The sequence below is a fragment of the Protopterus annectens genome, chromosome 9.part0, assembly GCF_019279795.1.
Source record: "Protopterus annectens isolate FY-2018-M chromosome 9.part0, PAN1.0, whole genome shotgun sequence".
Classification (NCBI taxonomy): Eukaryota; Metazoa; Chordata; order Ceratodontiformes; family Protopteridae; genus Protopterus; species Protopterus annectens.
Window position 1 is genome coordinate 1,276,670,767 of NC_056743.1, and position 20,411 is coordinate 1,276,691,177.

Genomic DNA, 20,411 nt, shown 5'->3' on the forward strand with positions numbered 1-20,411 from the left:
TCAGCATGCACCTACCTCAGAATTGAATGCCTCCGAAATCAGCAACTACAGAGTGGGTACTCAGGAATAAGGAAAGTGTCAGGGGGAAGGCAGGGTGGGAAATTATGCAGCAGCATATAGAAAAGAAAGCCATCTAAAGATATGGTACGATTTTACACAACTATACTATGTCTTTCTATTCATATGCTGCTGAATCCATAACACAAGGGAGAGTGCAAAAGCTTCTGTTATTAGGGTTAGGGTGGAGGAACAGAAGCATTTTTCACACAGCCATGAAGGATGGCTCTGGCAAAATCTGCTCTGGCTCTAGAAATGATGTCCAACTTGTTTGGTGAAGGTATGGACAGAGGACCACTTATCTGCCTCTAAAAAAGCAGCCATATCTAAACCCTTGAAAAAGGCCCCAGAAGAGGAAACTGCTCTAGTGGAGTGTGCCTTTACTGGGAAGGGAAGCCATTTGCCATGGTGAATAGCAAAATTAGATGGTTTTGGAGAACCAAGAGGATATGGTTTGCTTGGAAACAGGGTGTCTCAGGGTTCCTGGGTGGTAGGAAACAAAGAGTCTGTATGATTTACGGATGGATTTGGTCTTAGCCAAATGGTATATATGTTGTCTGTGTACATCAAAGAGATGTAGGATCCTTTCAGCCAGGTTTTGGGGTGAAGAAAAGAAGGTAGGAAGGGTGATGGCCTGATTCAAGGACAGCTCATTGACCACTTTGGGCATAAAGGTTGGGTTAGTACATAAACAAACCCTGTCCTTATGGAAAACAGTAAAAAGTTGAGAGGCCATAAGGGCTTGCAGTTCAGAAAACCTTCTGGCTGAAGTAATGGCCACCAAGAATATAGTTTTCCAAGTACAGTATTGGATAGAGTAGTCTTTGGCTGTCTCAAAGGAGGATACAGTCAAATTCTCCAGAAGGAAATTCAGATCCCAAGGGGGTGGAATGGGCTTCCTTGGATATCTAAGGTGCAGAACCCCTTTCAAAAATAGGTTCACTTCCAGCCTAGAAGCTAGAGGTAAGGTGTGTGGCAGGCATGCGGAGATGGCAGATAAGTGGGTCTTAATGGAAGAATAAGGCAATCCAGACTTCATTAATTCACACAGGTAAGACAAGACCATTGGAGGTTCTACCACCAGTAAATGTAAATTGTGTTTGTGACACCAGACAGAAAATCTCTTCCACCTAGAGAGGTATGATTTTCTGGACTCCTGCATAACTTGAAGCACGTCCTCTGTGTACAAGTGTCTGAAGGGGATCAATACCCTATCATCCACAATGTGAGGTTCAGAGTGGACAGTGTAAGTGTTCCCTTCTCCTATGTGAGCAGGTCAATCCAGTGGGGTAACTTGTGGTGAATGCCCTTAGCTAGATGGAGTAACAGGTAGAACCAATGCTGCCTTGGCTAATAGGGAGTCACCAGCAAGATTTGTGGCTGTTCTTTCTGAATTTTTAGCAGAACTTTCTGTATGAGAGGAAAGGGGGGAAATGCATAAGTTTACATGCCCCTTCAGAGTAATGAGACAGCATCCACCCTCCATGCCTCTGGATGTGGTACCCTGGAGCAGAAGGCTGGATGTTGTCTGTTCATGGGGGAGGCAAACAGATCCACATCTGGAATACCACATCGATGGACCAGGTCCAGGAACTCATCCTTGTTTAGCATCCATTCATGAGACTGCGTCATGGTCCTGCTTACAGTATCTGCCATCACATTCTCTGCTGAAGGTAAGTTGACTTGCCTCTGTAGGACAATTTCCCATGCTTGCAGAGCCAACCTGCACAGGAGGTAGGACCTTGTCCCCCCCTGTTTGTTGATGTACCACAGCATGGTGGTATTGTCTGTGTACCACCTCAGCGTGCCTGGTAGGTGATGATCTTTGAAAATTTGGAGGGTCAATATCAAGGCTTTCATCTCCTTGATAATGATGTGCTCCTTCTGTTGAGTGAGGGTCCATGAGTTTCTCACTCTCCATTCTCCTAAAGTTGCTCCTCAACCTGTGTCTGAAGCATCTGTTAAGAGGTCCTTATTTGGGGGGCAGGGGTTGAAGGAGCAGGCTTGGGTGGCCTTTATCTGGGCTATACACCAATTCAATTTCCTAGAAAGGCATGCAAGCATGGGGACCATGAACTCCAAGGGGTGCAGATGTTGTTTCCACACTGTTCTCAAGTACCATTGGAACTTTCTCATGTGGAGCCTTGACAGGGGTACCCATTGGGATGGTGGAGGCCATGAATCCCAAGTGTCTGAGAAACTCCCTGGCCGACAGGGCTTTGAGGGCAGTAACTCCTTGAAATAAGAAGTGAGACACAATATTTTTTTCTGGGGGAAGGCATGCCATCATTTTCTCTGTTAGGATCCTTCACCCCAGGAACACATAAACCTGGGAGGGTATCTGAGATAATTTGAAGTTTATAATAAACCCCAGACTGCTCAAGAGAGATAGTGAAATCTAGCAGTTGCTAAACCACTGGAATTGACGGGGCCTACATGAGTATATCGTCTAGACAGGGGAAGAGGTGGATTCCCCTTGTTCTGGCAAAGGCCATAATTGGTGCAAAGCACTTTGTGAACCCTCTTGGGACCGCAGGGAGACCAAAGAGTACAGCACAGAATTGAAAGTGTGCAGTACCCACTGAGAAGTGGAGGAATTACCTGAATAGGGTTTTGGATTGGGATGTGTAAGTAGGCGTCCTTTATATCCAGAGATGACATGAAGGCCTGTGGGAGGACCAGGGGAAGGAGGGTAGAAGAGAAGCATCCAAAAGGAGGGTACCTGGAGGAAAGTGTTGAGATGGGACAAAAACAGGATTGGTCTCCAGGGACCTTCTTTCCTGGGAACCAGGAACATCCTGGAGTAAAATCCCTTTCCTCTTGCAAGAGGAGGTACTTCTTTGAATTGTTCCTTGAGTGAGGAGTTCCTGAAAGTCTGGAGGAAGGAAGCCAGTCGGTCTCGAGGAGGTTGTGGAATACCTTTGGATGTAGGTTTGGATTCCCATACCATGAAGTATCCCTGTTTTATTATCGAGAGGACCCAAAAGTCTTGGGTGACCTGATTCCAATCAGGGAGGGAGAGCGAGGGGGGGTGGACGCATGGAAAGAGGGGTGTCTGATCCATTGTCTTGTAGTCACTGGCTACAGGCTTGGCCTGAAAGGGCTGTTTGGGAGCAAGAGTTGAGGGAGCAGACCTTGAGGAAGGCTGCTTCTTGGAATCTCTTTTCCTTTGGTTGGCATTTGTCTGGCAGGCTTTCTGATAAAGGAGGTTTTGGCAGGGTAGTTCCTCTGAAAGTGTGGAACTGGGGAGACAAAAAATAGTGCCTCAAATCCTGTAGTTCCTTAACCTCCTCTTGAAGGGCCTTGAAAAGTTCAGCAGCTGGAGCTCTGTTGTCCAATGGAGCATCTAGGAGTTTAGACAATGTCATCAGGAAGAGGCTGCAACCTAACCCAGGAGAATTTCCTAATGACAGACCTAGTAGCAGCAGCTCTAGATGAGGCTTGTACTACATCACAGCTGCACTTGATAGAGTACTTGGTTACTTGGGCACAGGAATTCAGGACAGTAGAGGTTTTTGCTTTGGCCGGGAGTCAGAGATGTCCCCCAATTGCTTAGCCACATCAGAAGGCAAAGCCAGCAAGTATTTGCCATGTGGGTCTGGTAGTTAATGGCTCTCACTGCTAAGGTAGCAGATGTGTATACTTTTTTCCCTAGGCGCTACACTAACCTGCCCTCCTTGTCGGAGGGGAGAAGGGAGATGGAAGGGAGTAATTTAAGTTTATCTGCAGCCACAGCAATAATTGATGGGTCTGCAGGAGGGGCTTTATAAAGGAATTTAGCAACCTCAGGGACTTTATAAAATCTGTCTGGGTGTTTGGGTGCGGGGGTTTGGGAGTCTGGATATATTGAAATAGCCAGGAAGGCATCCAAGAAGGCAGGAAGCACTGGAGGTACAGCAGTCGGGTTTGAGGACTCCATTTGTAAATGGTCATAATACCTCTTTTGGGTCCCTGTGACTTGGCTGCTGTCCCACTTGAAAAATTATTTCATCTGGGCAATAGTCTCCCCGAAAGTAATGTCTTCCACTGGGGAATCTGTGCCACTGGACTCCTCCTCTGGGGAAGTGTACCCCAGAGGGGAAGCAATTTGTGATGTGTGAGTGAGTGATTTATCCCCTGATAAATTCGCTTCTTCAGTAGAGACATCCAAAACCATTTCACCCTTAGGGGTAGAACACAGCAGGTGCCTGGGCCGGGCAAGGGCTAATGCATTCAGAAAGAGTACAGGCTTGCCAGTCAGGAAGCTGGTCGGACGGCGCAGGCGTCAGGGAAGGGGAAAGCTGTTTTTTTTTTTTTTTTTTGCTGCTTCTTTATGTGCGACTCTGACGCAGAGGTATCAGAGATACGGAGGGTCGGACAGCATTTAATGTCAGAGGAGACGTCCTCTCAAACTACAATTTGCGAGACCCCGTGTGTGCCCTCGGAAATAATGAGCCTAGGTTCCCCCTCGGTGACTGATTGATGCCTGCGATTCCCTCTGGAATGTGCCCATGGCTTCATTCACAGCCTCCTCCTAGGTACCTGCCAAAGGAAGATCAGAGGATTCCAGCTTGGACTTCACACCTTCACAGCTAGAATAGAGGGAGGAGCAGTCGGTTCAGGTCGGGATTTTTGGGCCTTTATGACTGGCGGCTCTTCTGAGGAACCAAACATCGGATCCATAGCTTCAGTCAGACGTTTGAGTCGCTGATTTTCTAAGTAAAACTTTAAGGCTGCTAGGCGACTTCTGTGGGTTTTGGGGATGAAGGCCTGACAAATTCTGCAAGTAGTGTGGTCGTGTTCTTGGCCTAAACAAAAGAGCCAAATTCATTGTGTATCCTTATGTGGAATCTGCCTTCTACACCTACACTTGCCCTTTCTACCAGACAAGAAAAACCCAAAGCTGCAGCAAAAGGATAATCAAAAACCCCTATGGGGTACTTATCTGAAGTCTGATAACACAAGTTCACTTTCCCAAAGGAGTGAAAACTGGGGCTGGCAGTCACACAGGCAACAGAAAAGATACGAGTTAGGTGCATGCTGATGTCCGTTTTGTACCAGTCTGCTTATGGCCAACGTCCGCTGACAGAGATGCGGGATGTCACACGCATCCTTGCAGTAGCATCTATCTTTTGTATAATGGCCATATGTACACGAGTTCACCAGAGGCGAACTCCCTTGTGTTATAGATACAGCAGCATACGAATAGACGGACATCTGAGTTACGTACTTTATTATACTTGTTTTCTGCTCAAAGAAATCTACATGGTCATAAAATAAATATACATGAAGGTAAACAAATTTGCATGAAGACAGACAGAAGATTTGTTCTTTAAGTTCTTATTAATTCATACGACCCTCAATAAAAAATATAAATGCAAATTGTAGAGGCTTTTTTTTTTTTTTTTTTTTTTTTTAATTGTGTCACTGTAAACCCTAATAAACGTATGTCTTACTGTATCATCTCCAGTTTTCACACATGGCTGCATAAGTAGACTAGAGCATTTTATAAAGCAAAGTGCTCATATATGGTAAAAATGATGCTGCCCACAAAAAAGCCCCATGGCCCACAACATCTGCAAGTTAAGTTTATGAAACAGCTTTCCAAACTGCTCAATTTGCAACAAACTGCCAGTCTCTTGCAGTTGGGATGAAGATGGATTAGATGACCTGTCACAAAAATCTAACTTTTAGTTATGTACTTACCATAACTTTGGATGTATGGGATCCATCTCGCCTACATTCATGACAGATGGGTTCGGAGCCGATCCATCGGCTCAAACTCGGAAACTTATATACTAGCACAAAGTCTCTCATTGGCTGGGCTATACCCTATCCCAGGATGCACTACACCTGCTTCCCCAGATCTTGTTTGTTCGCTTTCATACACCCATGTAAACACAGAGACACTATAAGTCACTATAACCAACTAAAGTTCTTCAAGAAAGAACGCCAAGAAAACAGTGACTACAGCTCCTCTAAATCCAAATGGCAGGGGAAGGAGGTGGGTACTTATGAATGTAGGCGAGATGGATCCCATACATCCAAAGTTATGGTAAGTACATAACTAAAAGATGTAATGGGATCCTATCTCGCCTACATTCATGACAGATGGGACAGCGTCCCTAGCACCTACATCCCGGGTGGCTCATTGGAACACACTCCTGAGAACCGTGGAACCAAAGGAAGCTCTGCCTCGAGAAACCACATCCAACTTGTAATGAGAAATAAAAGTGTGCGGAGAAGTCCAGTTAGCCGCAGCACAAATATCATCTATGGATAATTTGGAGTGAAAAGCTACCGAAGTAGCCATTGCCCTGGTAGAATGAGCCTTGACAGGAAAGGGAAGGTCTTTATTGGCCTGTGAATAAACAAAGGTGATACAGTCTTTAATCCATTTTGATATGGAGGCTTTAGATACTGGTTGACCCAATTTGTTCGCTGCAAAAGAAACAAACAATTGATTTGATTTTCGCGTTTGAGCAGTTCTATTCAAATAAAAACGTAACTGTCTATGTAGGTCCAATTGATGCAAAGTATATTCTGCGTTATTGGAGAATTCTGGGAAAAAACAGGGAGTTCTATGGTTTGTTGCAAACAGAAAGAGGAGGCCACCTTTGGAATAAATGCAGGGTTCAATTTCAATGAAACTCTATGTTTGTGAAAAATCAAATAGGGAGGATCAGAACAAAGAGCTTGAAGTTCTGAAACTCTAGCAGATGTTATGGCTACTAAAAAGGCCGTTTTCCAAGACAGAAATTTTAAATCACAAGTAGCAGCTGGTTCGAAAGGACGGGCAGTTAGGGCAGCAAGAACCATATTAAAATCCCAAGGAGGAACAGGATGAGATAAAGGAGGCCTAAGGAGCCAAGCCCCTTTAAGGAAAGCCTTACAAAGTTTGTGAGACATCAATGAAGGTTCAAATGCCGCTAGCTGAACCTTAATGGTAGAAACTGAAGAGCCCGACTGAAAAAGGAAGGCCAGAAAATTCAGAACCTCCGATACTGGAGCAGTGAGAGGATCTATACCTCGTTCTTGAGCCCAGAAGGCAAACCTTTTCCATTTACTGGAATAAAGTTTGATGGTGGAAGGCTTATGGGAAGAAGACAGAATGTGGACCACATCCGGCGAGAGAGCATTATCTCGGACTAAGGATGGAAGTGGAGTAACCATGCTGCCAACTTTAGAGACCTGAGAGACAGATGAAGCCGTCCTGACTGATGAGTCAACAGGTCTGGCACCGGATCCAGAAACCATGGACCTTCTATCGCATGCCTCTGTAGGAAAGGGAACCAAACTTGACGAGGCCAGTGCGGGGCAATCAGAATCATTTCACTCTCCATGTAAATGGCCTTCTGTATCACCCTCGGTAGGAGGGGGAACGGAGGGAAGGCGTAGAGAAGACCGGGGGGCCAAATGTGAGTCAGGCGTCCCTGGGAATCTGTCCCTGAGAAGGAACAGTGTGAAGAACTCTCTGCATTTCGCATTGTGAGGGCTGGCAAACAGGTCGCAGCAAGGAAGACCCCATCTGTTGAAGATTTTCGCAGCTATACTCTGAGGGACCACTCGTGGGGCAAGAGAATGGTCCTGCTTAATCTGTCCGCAATCACATTGGACTTCCCCGGTATGTGCGTTGCCATTAGAAAGCGGTTGGTAGCTACCGCCCAGTGCCAAAGTCTCATGGCTTCTCTGCATAGTGGGTAAGACCTGGTACCCCCTTGTTTGTTTATGTACCATACTACCGACATGTTGTCGGATAGGATAACAATTGGACCCTGTGGGAGGCGTGATGGAGAGCTTGGAGTACCAATAGTACCGCTCTCATCTCCAGTACATTGATATGCAAATCGTTTCCTGGATCTGCCATGTGCCTTGGACCGACCTGTCCAGGTAATGACCCCCACCCTACCTGGGAGGCGTCCGTGGTCACAGTGGCAGGTTGAGGAATAAAGGATCGCCCCTGGTCGAGATTTCACTGTAGAAGCCACCAACGCAGATCTCGTCGGCAACTTTCCGTGATTATGATTAAGTGGTTCAAGGGCAGTTCCTGATAAGACCATTGAACAGACAGTAGCCATTGTAGTATTCGCATGTGAAGTCTGGCCAAGGGAACTAGAAGTATAGTCGGCCATCGAGCCCAACAGTTGTAGGATCCGATGGGCGGGGCTCTTGTAAGTGAAGGCAGGATTTGACTTGATCTTGTAAGATCTGAATTCTTGCTGCCGGTAAAAGGCGCATTCTTTTTGTGTCCAAGTCTGCGCCTATGAAAGTAATACGCTGCGAAGGCTGTAGTACAGATTTTTGCAAATTGAATGTGATCCCCAAGAAATGGCCCAAGGTGAACGTGGCTCTGGCTTGGAGAAGTAGATGCTCGGAGGTGGCTGTAAGGAGCCAGTCGTCTAGATAAGAAAACACCTGGAATCCCAGACTTCTCAGGTGAGCAGTTACCACTGCCAGACACTTGGTGAACACCCTGGGGGCTGTGGTGAGACCAAAGGGCAGTGCTCGGAACTGGAAATGACGGACTCAGGCGGGCGTAAATGTCTCCTGGACTCTTGAGCTATGGGAATATGATAGTAAGCGTCCTGGAGATCTATTGAGCACATCCATGCATCTTTTTCCAGCAAAGGAAGAATAGACTGAAGAGTGACCATTCAGAATTTGGACTTCTTTACGAAACGATTCAGTGAACTGAGGTCCAAAATGGGCCTGAAGTCCCCTGTCATTTTGGTACCAAAAATAATCTTGAGTAAGTTCCTGATCCGATCTGGTCGATGGGGACAGGCTGGATGGCTCTTTTTTCTAGCAGCTTTAAAACCTCTAATGTTGCCTGATCCCGCTGACTGGGTGGTGCGTCCGGGATTTCCCTTAAAGAAAGGGGGTTTGTTGAAGGTATGATATATCCTCCGGTAATGATGCGAAGCACCCACCGATCGCTTGTTATGGATTCCCAAGCTTGTGGGTGCGCCAAGCGACCCTCGACTGGCTCCGGAGTTGCACAGTCGGGCAACAACTCAGGAACGCTGGTTGTATGAAGAACCACGAAAGGAATCGGGGTCTCCAGAGTTGGGCCTCTGCCACCTCTGGGCGGCGTCTTCCAAATCCCCTGCCTCTGGAGGGGAATCACTAGGTGGAGTAGAGAAAGACTTTGGGATTTTTTAAACCACATTTCCCTCCTCTCCCAGCCTTGGGATAAGGCCTGGAAGGAGCGGAATAACGGGCCCCAACAGCAGTCAAAGTCTTGCCCTCCTGCTCGCACAGAGTTAGTGTGTCCTTCACCTTGGGTCCAAACAAAGATGACCCATCAAAGGGGGCGTCGGCGAAGGAAGACTTGAAGGCCTCCGTAAACGAACACAAGCGTAACCAGGCTTGTCTCCTAAGGGCAACGCCTGTTCCCGCAGCTCTACTCGCTCCATCGGCCGCATACGAGATGAGCCGCATGGACGAGTTAACAATAGAAAAAAGAGTATTCATCTGTGCGCCAACAGTAGAGGCCAGCGCTTCAGGTAGATTACCAACAAGGGAGTCATTTAGCTCTTTGAGAAGATCCCTTTGGAGCCTTGTAAAATGACAAATAATTCAGCGACCGTAAGGTAAAGGCCGCTGAGGACAGGGTACGCTTCGTGCATCTAACCATACTCCTAGAATCCTTATTAGGAGGATGAATAGACGTCGAAGCCTCTGCCACGTCCTGCTGTGTGGCAGAAGCCACCACCAAAGCATCTACCGGTACACCCTTTGTGAGAAATTCTTTCTGGGGGGGAGCTGACAAGAATTTATTGGGCCTCGTAGGCACCGGTTCCACGGAATCAGGGTGTTCCCACACCCTTGAGAAACCAAATCAAGGAGTTCATCGCGGAGACACCCAGGAGGCGGAGGGCTGGGCCCCAAAGGCCTTGAGGAAGACCGACTCCTCAGCTGAAGGGGTTTTGGCTTGCCAGTCACCTCTCTGTCTCAGAATTTCCAAGATATCTGAGAAGGAGATATCATCCGAAGATGATTTGGGGACCCTTCCGTCATCGAGGTCAGTATCCGATGTAATAGACTCATCTTGGGAGTCTACGTGCTTCCTCTTACACAATTTCTTCCGTGGGGGTTCGTCCGAAGCAGTTTCAGGCGGACCGCCGGAAGAAGGGAACCCGATTGGGGTATCCTCAGGCCCTGGGGCCCGCTGCGGGGCTGCAACGCAACAGAGGCACCAGTCTCCAAATCTAGGGACGGTGAGGTAGAGTCTAGTTGAACCGGCGAAGGCATGGCCAGCGCTCCTCATGGCCTCAAAGGCCGGACCTCCAGAATCGAAGAAGTCACTGGTCTAGAGGCCACGATGGCACTGGGAATTCCAGCAGCCGATGCTCGAGAGGAAGACTAGGCACCAAGCACCTAATCCCAAAGTATTCCCTCGGGCCCGGCTGTAGAGGTCGAGTACCAAACCCTGAACCGGAGGACAGGGTAGGAAGCATAGTCGGGCCGAAAAGCCTGATAGGGGTCTCTGCTCCGACCGTATGGCTCCACCTTGCTCCACCACCACCGGCTCCAACAACTCAGAGGAGGTTGGAGGAGGAATCAATGTGTCGGGGGATCGGCTCGAAGCAAACTGTGCTGGAGCGAGACCATTTAGCAAACACTGGAGATTGGAAGAGCCTCTGTAAAACCCTATCCAGGTCCGAATCTGATAGTCTCGAGGATTTAGAGGAGGTAGACACTGAAGACTTTCCTCTCGGCTCCGAGAGAGAAGGGGACCGGCTCAGCGGCTCCAATACTGTCGGCGCCGACTCCACCACCTCATGGACCACCATCGGCGCCGAAGAAGCCTTCTTCGGGGCCGAGGGGGAAGAGTCTGGGCTGCACACTTCCACGGCTCCGAAGCCATTGGAGCCGATGGAGGTGATTCACCTCTCGATACTCCAACTTGCGGCTCGAAGACAATGGAGCCGAAGTAGGAGGTATCGAGGCAGACTCTTCGACACTCGGCCCCGAAGTCAGTGGAGCCGAGGAAGAAGAGGTCAACTTTTTCTTTTTAGAAGTCGGCTCCGACGGACTTGAGCCGGCGATCTTCTTTGGAAGCAACAGGAGGATTCAAAGCTTCCTCAAAAGAGGGTTTAATAACCCCGCCTAAAATGAGCTTGTTCTTACGTTCTTGAAGAACTCTAGCAGAAAAGGCATGACATACGCTACAAGTCTCCTGTAGATGTTTCGGCCCCAAACAATAAACACAAATTGAATGGCTGTCTGTTATGGACATTTTATAACTGCACCGAGTGCATTTTTTAAACCCTGATTTTTGTTCTTTAGACATAGTACAGGTACTGCAACAAATAGAGATTACCACAAAATTAAGCACTATAAGAAGAAAAGCGCCAACTGAAAGCGAGACTCACTGGCAAGCACCTAGAAGAAAATTACCTCAGAAGCAACTGACAAATAAGTACAACGGCCCAAAGCCCTCTAATTTAAACGGGCTTGGCCCGAAAGACAAAAAACCACAAAGGGACTTCAAATAAACAGTACAAAGGACTTTTGAACTAAATAGTACACAAGAGTAGGGCAAGGGCCCTCCAACTCAAACGGGCCTTGCCCGACTGAAAAAAAGGGACAAGTACCAGACGACACTCAAGCACTTAAACTTCACAAATATTATAAAGAAGCTGTTAAAACAGCTGTTTGATTAATATATAGCAAAAAACCCCAAGGTCAAGGACCAATAAAGGTAAAATTAACTACTTAGCTCCAGCCAAGTCGAGACCACGTCCAGCTTGTAAAGCGGCAAACGAGATCTGGGGAAGCAGGTGTAGTGCATCCTGGGATAGGGTATAGCCCAGCCAATGAGAGACTTCGTGCTAGTATATAAGTTGCCGAGTCGGAGCCGATGGATCGGCTCCGAACCCATCTGTCATGAATGTAGGCGAGATAGGATCCCATTACATCAATAGTTTTGGTTAATTATCAGACCACTGAAGTGACAGCATCTCCTTCTAGGCAAACCTAAGGCAGCACATAAAGCCCTAACAACCATGTAACTGTACCTGGAAATTGCCAGTCTTTTTATCGTACTTCACCAGGTTGTTTTTGTCCAAGATCAGCATGGCAGTATGGACCAGATCAAGGCGCCGTTGTTCCAAGAGTGGGTCTACCTTCATATCATCATGAGCGATTCCATAAAGGCCTGGAGACCGTAGCATTCTAATGTACAGGTAAGTGTAGCCCAGCCAGTTCACAGCATCCTGAAGAGCAAAACAAAGAAAAAAATGCAGAGTATCACCCAAATAGAATAATTATAATACTCCCTTTGGTTCTGTTTATTACAGAAAATATGACATTAAACAAATCTTTGCTTGTACTACTACTATAAACATTTATCATATAAACAACCCCTCTCATCAGGATCCCAGGCTGCCACCCCTGCCCTACTCACATACTTGCTTAGTATCATGCCACTGCCTTTGCTTAACTCTCATCTACTCACAAGGGACCAAGCTGCCATACCTGCTTTACTTGACTCCCTACTGAAATGTTGGAACTCGAGATGCTGAGTGCTGACAATGACAAAAAAAAAAGGACCAAAAACACAGGAGCAGATTGAATCTTGAAAATAGCCTTTCTCCTTTAAACTCCAAGATTGCTATACCTCCAAGAAAAGGAAATATGCCAAGAAATGGCATCTCAAATTTAGCATATTTAAGTCCAATATTTCGGCCACTCATTCTCTGTATTTCAGGACTTGCTTTAATAGATCCCAACATTTTAAATGGTTACCTCTTCACAACTGGTGAAAGAAATCACCACTATCATTTTCTCATCTATTATTCTGACACAACTTCATAGGAAGTTACTAGGCTATTGGCCTGGAGACCCTTACAAGCCTAGCCAAGAATTTAGCCCATGTTCCAAGAAGCCAGCACCATATACCACTGTCCAGCAGGGACAGAGGTGGAATCCCAGGAGTGTATTTTCTGTTCCCCATCCAGTTACCCAGGTTGCGCTTAAAAAGCGTATGAGGTACTATGCTTTACATGGACAGGGAGTTTATTCCACAAAATGGGAAGTCTCCTATTCCTTGCTTTATGTTCAGTCATTCACTTGGTATCAGCACTGCCTACTCAAATGAAACTACAGTGTCACCCCCATACACACCTATTAATCTGGTATTATAATATTACCTGTTTTATTCTCAGTAATGCACCTAGCCCTACTCTCCTTCTTTAATGATGTGCTGCATTACCACACCTCATCTCCTTTCACCTACTCACTAGGCATGAAACAACCAGCCTTAACCTAATCTCACTTATTAACCATTACCATGTTATTACCCTTGCCTTACTATCATCTACTCACTACCACGCCAACCTATTATTATCAATAGATCTAAAAAATAAGACCACCACCCTAACCCTATCCTCCAGCACAATGTTTTTATGTAACCTTATATTCTTCATTCTTACATAAACTTGCTCTTAATTCGCTTGTTACACCAAGACATTTCTATACAGTTTTTCTTGCTCTAATTACCTACTTATCATAATAATGTGACTCCCACAGTGTAACACTTTTGTTTGGCACTATCAAACCCACTTCTGTACTAAAAAAAAAAAATCACCTTTTCAACTGGCTGAGCTGCAGTCTACTCGGCTTTTGAAATGTCAACTGTAGCTCACTTAATAGGCTTTCACTCTGGTCTCTGCCAAGCAACCATGAGTTAGTATGAAGTAAGTGATTTGTCTGGGTTTTACCTTACATTTGCATTTGTGGCTGTTTTCAGTTTCATTTGTGCTAGCACAGACATGCTACTGTGCACAATATGTAATAAATGTTACTTTACCTGTCACTTTGTTTCATGTTTAGTATTACAATGTTAGTTGAAAGGTTAATTTGCTTAGTATATAACTTGTACATTTGGGAAACTGGATATGCGTAGTAAAAGTACCTTTTACGTTTTGTCTATGCATTCAATATCTTTGCTGGGTTTATGTCAGGTACATTTTTATTAATTTTTTTGTTCTGCTTATGTGGTTTCTTGACTGGCTTACTAGTTTTAACTAAAAGTGATGTACGATTATGTGAGACTTTTTTTTTTTTTTTTTTGGTTTTAGAGTTTGTACTGTTAGTTGTTGCTTAGATCACTGTTGAAACTGTTTTCCCCACCCCAGCCCCTATTTTCTGCCATGTCTTCAGTTGGTATAACTGTTTTTACAGCTTGTGTGTTATCTAACTCAAAGATCACTTGTATAAAATTAGACCTGTTAGTAACAGCCTGCATTTAATTGCTGGAACCTGTGTTCTGAGAGACTGCCTTCCAATCCATCTGCAAATATACAGAGCCGAGTATATTTTTTTGGTTTTAAAGTTTGTTAATTGTTGCTTAGATCTCTGTTGAAACTTTGTCTCCCTGTTCTGAGAGACTGCTTTCCAATCTTATAGTAGACTGCAGCTCAGCCAGTTGAAAAGGTGAGTATATTTTTTGGTTTTAGAGTTTGTACTGTTAGTTGTTGCTTAGATCTCTGTTGAAACTGTTTGTTTCATCCCACCCACCCTCTTTAATTATTTTTGGCTTGTAGTTTAAATTTGGTGGCTTTTGCAGTTGCCCGCCCCACTGTAGATTGGATCTGGGACACTCCCCCAGTCCCAACTCTTTACCACATTCTACCTAATAAACTCTTTCGGCACTTGCTTTTAGTCCTTTTTAATTTAACTGCATTTTTTAAACTGTGTTTGGTCCAATATTGCTACATACTCAAGTGTGCTAGCTTGCACTGCATGTGAATTTTTACTAATGTTTTTGCTACTTTTCTGTATAAAAAAAAACTGTAAGCCTGTTTCCTCCTTTTCCTGTAACTAGTGTTCCAGATACAGATTTGCTGTAGCCAGGACTGTATGTAAGCTTCTGAGCCCCCCAAGCCTTTCTGTGTTGGAAGGAAGCCTTCTAGCTTATCAGTGGGAGTGGTAAGCACTAGGTAACCTGCCTACCACATATGGAGTGGTTCTGGCCCAGAAATTGTAGTTATTGGCCGTTTGGGCAATCTCTTCCTTCCATCTCTCTCAACTTTCTGATTTGAAAGCCTGCATTTGCACTTGTTTCTGTCCTGTAACTCGTCTAGTGCAGATACAGATTCTTAGTTTTAGCACTTAAATTTGCTTATTCATGCTCAGCACTTGTTCAGAACTTGCAAGCACTAAATAAGCTATTAACTGCTATAGCACTCAACCTTCCTCATTACCTAGAGGAAAACAATTTTTGTACTTACTTTTCTCACTTGCTTAGAGAAAAACAGCTCTTGTACTCACTTTCCTCACTTATCTAGAGGAAAATAGTTTTTTTATTCAGGCATGTCCAAGAGTCAGCTCTGATGAATCTGGGCATCTTGAGGCAATGTAGAAATTGCCTCATGTACACATACAACCCTCTCCTCCTACCATTCAACACTACAATCTGTGAGAGATGCACTTATCTAGCCACGCTGGAGGTAAAGCTCTCTCCAACCAAGACTGAACTTGACAGTCATGAGGAGAAGGTAAACATTTGCACCACACTACACTCATCACATAGTCTCACTAAAATCTACAACACCAAAATCCACACATAGTAACACAAAAACATTTGCAGAGGCTCTCAATAATAATCTGTCTAAGCAACAGAGACCTCCAAAGCAGAAATGCAAGCAACCTCCATCCCCCAACACAACCCAAATGACACATAGCCCACAGACTCAGTGTGCCACTCAACCACAGCTAATAAGGCAAAACAACGTACCCAACACACTAGTCATAGGTGACTCTATAGTCAGGCACACTGATGTCCCTCTCACCAGGCTAAACAGGGAGAAGGTTACTGGTCAGCTGCCTGTCGGGTGCCAGGATCCGGCACATAACCCACGCACTCAGGCCACTCCACAACAAGTACAAATATGACTCTGTCATTGTCCAGGTTGGTGTGAATGACCCGAGACGTACGTCCCTGGACTACATGAAAAGAGACATGGAAGAGCTCTCCGATCTTGTAGCCCAGGCAGGTATGACCCTAGCCCTGAGTAGCATTCTGCCATCGCCCAGAATGATACCACAGTACAACGACAAAATGATTGACTTCAACCACTGGCTAAGCTTCTGGTGTCATTCTAAGGGGATCCAGTATCCGCCTGCTTGGAATGACATGGTCGACAGACCACAATGCTTTGCCACAGATGGCCTGCACCTATCACCCCTGGGATTCCGGATACTAGCTAAGGCTCTTGCTGTCCCTATAGTGCCTTTTTTAGGCAAGGTTCAAATAACAAATTCACCACCATAACAGGAACAGGCAAGCAAAAACTGAGGGTAATGCTACTCAATGCTAGAAGTCTAAATCTCAAAATGCACTCACTCGAGGCACTCCTTAAAATGGAGAACATCGATATCTGTGCAGTGACTGGGACCTGGTTTAAGGCTCAAGAGAGCACCCTTGCACTACCAGGTTATAACTCATACCACACTTTTCGGCCATGTAACCTGGACCGAAACACCTAAGGCAGAGGTGTGGCCATATTCATTAAGGATATCCACACCTCCAGGCTAGTTGCTCAGCATAATGCATCCGAGGTTATCCAAGTGCAAGTAACTCTGGGCAAAACTGCAATCCAAATTGTAGCTTGCTACAGATCCCCCACCATGTCCCAGGATTCCCACTCCTCTTTTCTTGATGTACTGGAAATTATTAGGGTTCAACCAAGCACCCTAATAATGGGTGACTTCAACTACCCCACCATTAACTGGGAAAACTACTCTTGTACCAACTCCTTAGCTCAACGCTTTCTGGAATTCATAAACTCCAATGCCCTGGATCAGCTTATCCACACCCCTACCAGGGGCAACAATATCCTAGACCTAATCATTACCAACATGAGTGAACGGTGTTCCACATCTGAAGTCAGCTCCTTGTTGGTCCGATCAGACCATAAGCTAATCACCCTTGATATCCACGTCCCGCCCCCACCCCCCATTAAGGAAACCATGGTAAAAAATTTCTCCAAAGCCAACTTCATGCTTAAGACAGAAGTGGTGAACTTCACGACACCCATTCAGATGGACAATACAGTTACAACTGCTAAATCCTACACAGATGCACTCTATAAGCACTTACACGAGTGCATGTATCGTGCCATCCCAAACAGAAACAAGATGCTATCCTCCAAAAAAAAATCTGGGGATCCCCTGCCATAAACCAACTGTACAACAGAAGGAAGAAACCGTTGCAAGAGAGTAAAATCCCATGAGTGGAGGAGCTCCCTGGTCAGCCTCAGTAAGAAGCTGAGATCCCTTATAAGATCCTCCAAAGCTAGCTACGAAAACAAAATCGCCACTAATTCTAAGGACAACCACAAAGCACTCTATAGCTATGTCAAGAATCTCGATGGCAACACCCAGATCTGCAGAGTCACAGCACAACTGCACCAAAATTACAGAACCAACTGATATTGCCAACATCCTGGCAGATAGGTTCAGTGCTAACTTTACCTCCCCCTTAATGGACCCATATCTATACAGGAAGAATGCAGAGTCCCTGTAAACACAACTACGCAGGTAAAAGCTGCACTCACTAAAGCCAAAAACACAGCATCCATGGGACCGGACAACATCTCCGGCTGCATTTTACACAAACTTCAGAACAAACTGGCTCCTCACTTAAGCACCATGTTCAATAATAGCCTTGCATCAGGCTTTGTGCCCACTGAATGGCGCACAGCAACAGTTATCCCACTCCACAAAGGGGGAGCCACCACTGATCCTGGGAACTATCGACCTAGTAGCCTGACGAGCCTTGACTGCAAGTCCATGGAACGTATCATCATGGAACTCAAAGACATTGGTAACCTCCAAACTCTGGACCCCACCCAGTTTGGGTTTGTGAAAGGCAGATCATGCCTCCTGAACCTGATCGACTTCTTTGAGGCAGTCACCAAAGCCGTAGATGAGGGTAAGGTGGTTCACACAGCCTATCTTGACCTCGCCAAGGCTTTCAACACCATCCCCCATTCTGGAATTATAGCTAAACTCACTAAACTAGGTATAAATCCCTACATCACAAGATGGGTTGCCAACTGGCTCACTGACAGAACCCACACTGTGTAGACTCCAAATCTGACCTCAAAGCAGTGACAAGTGGAATACCACAGGGTTCCGTCCTGGGACCTCTCCTGTTTGGGATCTACTTCTCTGAAGTACAGGCTAACACAGAAGGCCTCTGGCTAATGAAGTTCGCAGATGACTGCAAACTAGGAGCAATAGTCAAGTCCCCAAATGATGCGGACATCTTACAGAAGGGCCTCGCTGAGACAGATGCCTGGTGTCAGAGCCATGGCCTCAAGCTCAATGCCAAAAAGTGCAGTGTCATCCCCTTTGGTAAAAACTCTGTACCTATGAACTACTATGTAAACAGCAATCTACTAATTGTGCATATCCACCTGGATATAAATTGACAGTAACTGACTCGGGCGAAAGACTTAATGATCCTGTTTTTATGGATGATTATGTTGAGCAAAATAACGATGATTTTTTAGTACAGCAGAATGGACCATGGAGGTCAGAGAGACTTGTGAACAGGGGACAATTGGGAAGGAATGCACAGGTTGTGCATCCTCGCCAGGGGGGGGGGGGACCGAAGGGGACGTCCCTAATTAGTAATGAAATTTATATTGTTTTTTGTTTTAATAATTTGAATTGTGTGTGTGAAGATGATGAAATTGTGGATAGAAACATGTTATCTGATGTTGCTAGTGAGTTTGTTTCTGCAAACAATGAGATTTCAGTTGTACATCTTTATGATGAAATGGATACAGTGGGGCATGAAGTTTGTGGTGAAACTTTCTCTTTTGATTTAACGACAAACAGTGACGGCTCGAATACGTACATTCATGATGACATTGACACAGTTTACAGTCACTTTACAATGAGGCATGAGATTTTGAAAAAACAAGGTTTTTTCATTTACAACTATACTGATATCAAGATTTGTGATACACATTTTGATTTGTTTAGTAAGGGTATTAATTTTGCACCCAATTTTAGGTTGGATATAGCTCAGGTGCTTATTAACTTGAAACTTTATATGAGACGGTTAAATTTACAGATTTTTTTCTCTTCTAACAAACAAAACGAAGGGGTGATGAACACTGAAGTTTCACAAGACTTGAAAAGAAAGAGTACTTTTATACCGCCCCCTAATGCTGAAGTTATCTTACTAGAAAAATTAGTTGAGTGTGATTTTAGAAGGATATGTTCACAGAACATTCAGGTATTGGATAACCTTTCAGACAATGAGAGACTTATTTTGAGAAGCTTTAGGGCCTCCAACCAATACAGGTGTATGAAACCTGATAAAGGTGGAGGTATGGTATTAATGACCAAAATTGACTATATTTCTAGGATGACTGAAATTTTGAATGATGAGTCAACGTACAGGAGGGTATCCATAAATGAAGTCAATAGGGCTTATGCCAAAATTGATTTATTTTTATTGGATGCATTGTATCAGGGAGTTATAAACGAGATAGAGTTCAACTATCTCACAGTAAAATTTCCAGCAATGCCCACCATTTTTGGTATCCCCAAAGTACATAAAGGCACTGATTGTTTGCCTTTTAGACCAATTGTCGCGGCTAGGGGTTCAAAGACTGAACCGCTTGCGGCGTTTATAGATGTGTTATCTAAGTCAGCTGTTAGTGAAGCAACACATATTTTGAGGGATTCTTGGCATTGCTTGGAGAGACTGAGAGAAGTTACAACCAATAACTCCTGTTTTGGCTTCCTAACTATTGATGTGGTTAACTTATTTTCTGTCATTCCACACCAAGTAGGTTTAGAAATGTTTCATGATAGTCTCCATGCTAGTTTTAGTGTGAACAAAGATCGGATTAATTTACTTCAAGATCTTATGGAAGTGGTTTTAAAAAATAATTTTATTTTGTTCGAAGGTGAGGTATTTCAGCAACTTTCTGGGGTGGCTATGGGGGCAAAATGTGCCCTGGTTTTTGCTAACCTAGTTTTGTTGGCGTGGGAAAGTCTTTTTGTTTTCCCCTCCAGGTTCAACAGCAATATTTTATTATACAACAGGTTTTTGGATGATGGAAAGGTGAAGAAAAAACTGCGGTGGATTTTGTTGATTACTTGAATGGTACCACAAACTTTAAGTTCACATATGAGTGGAACGAAGAAGGTATTAACTTTTTGGATTTAACTATTAATAAAACTAACGTGGGCTTTTCAAGTACTATATACAGAAAGGAGAGTTACTCTAATTCCCTGTTGCATTTTGGAAGTTGCCATCCTTTTCACCAGAGAAAAGGTGTAGTGAAGGGGCAGATGGTTCGAACATCTAGGTTAGTTAGTAATGATGATATGTTTAGAAA

At 44.9% G+C, this 20,411-nt stretch overlaps 1 protein-coding gene across 2 annotated transcripts in view; it reads right to left on the reverse strand.

The window, feature by feature from the left end:
• Positions 1–20,411, reverse strand: part of SNRNP200 (small nuclear ribonucleoprotein U5 subunit 200) — a 1,344,735-nt gene that overhangs the window by 886,412 nt on the left and 437,912 nt on the right. For both annotated transcript variants that reach the window (XM_044084204.1, XM_044084205.1), the window contains one exon: positions 12,060–12,257. In XM_044084204.1, the coding sequence (XP_043940139.1) occupies positions 12,060–12,257 (198 nt within the window). The remainder of the gene's footprint in view (positions 1–12,059; positions 12,258–20,411) is intronic.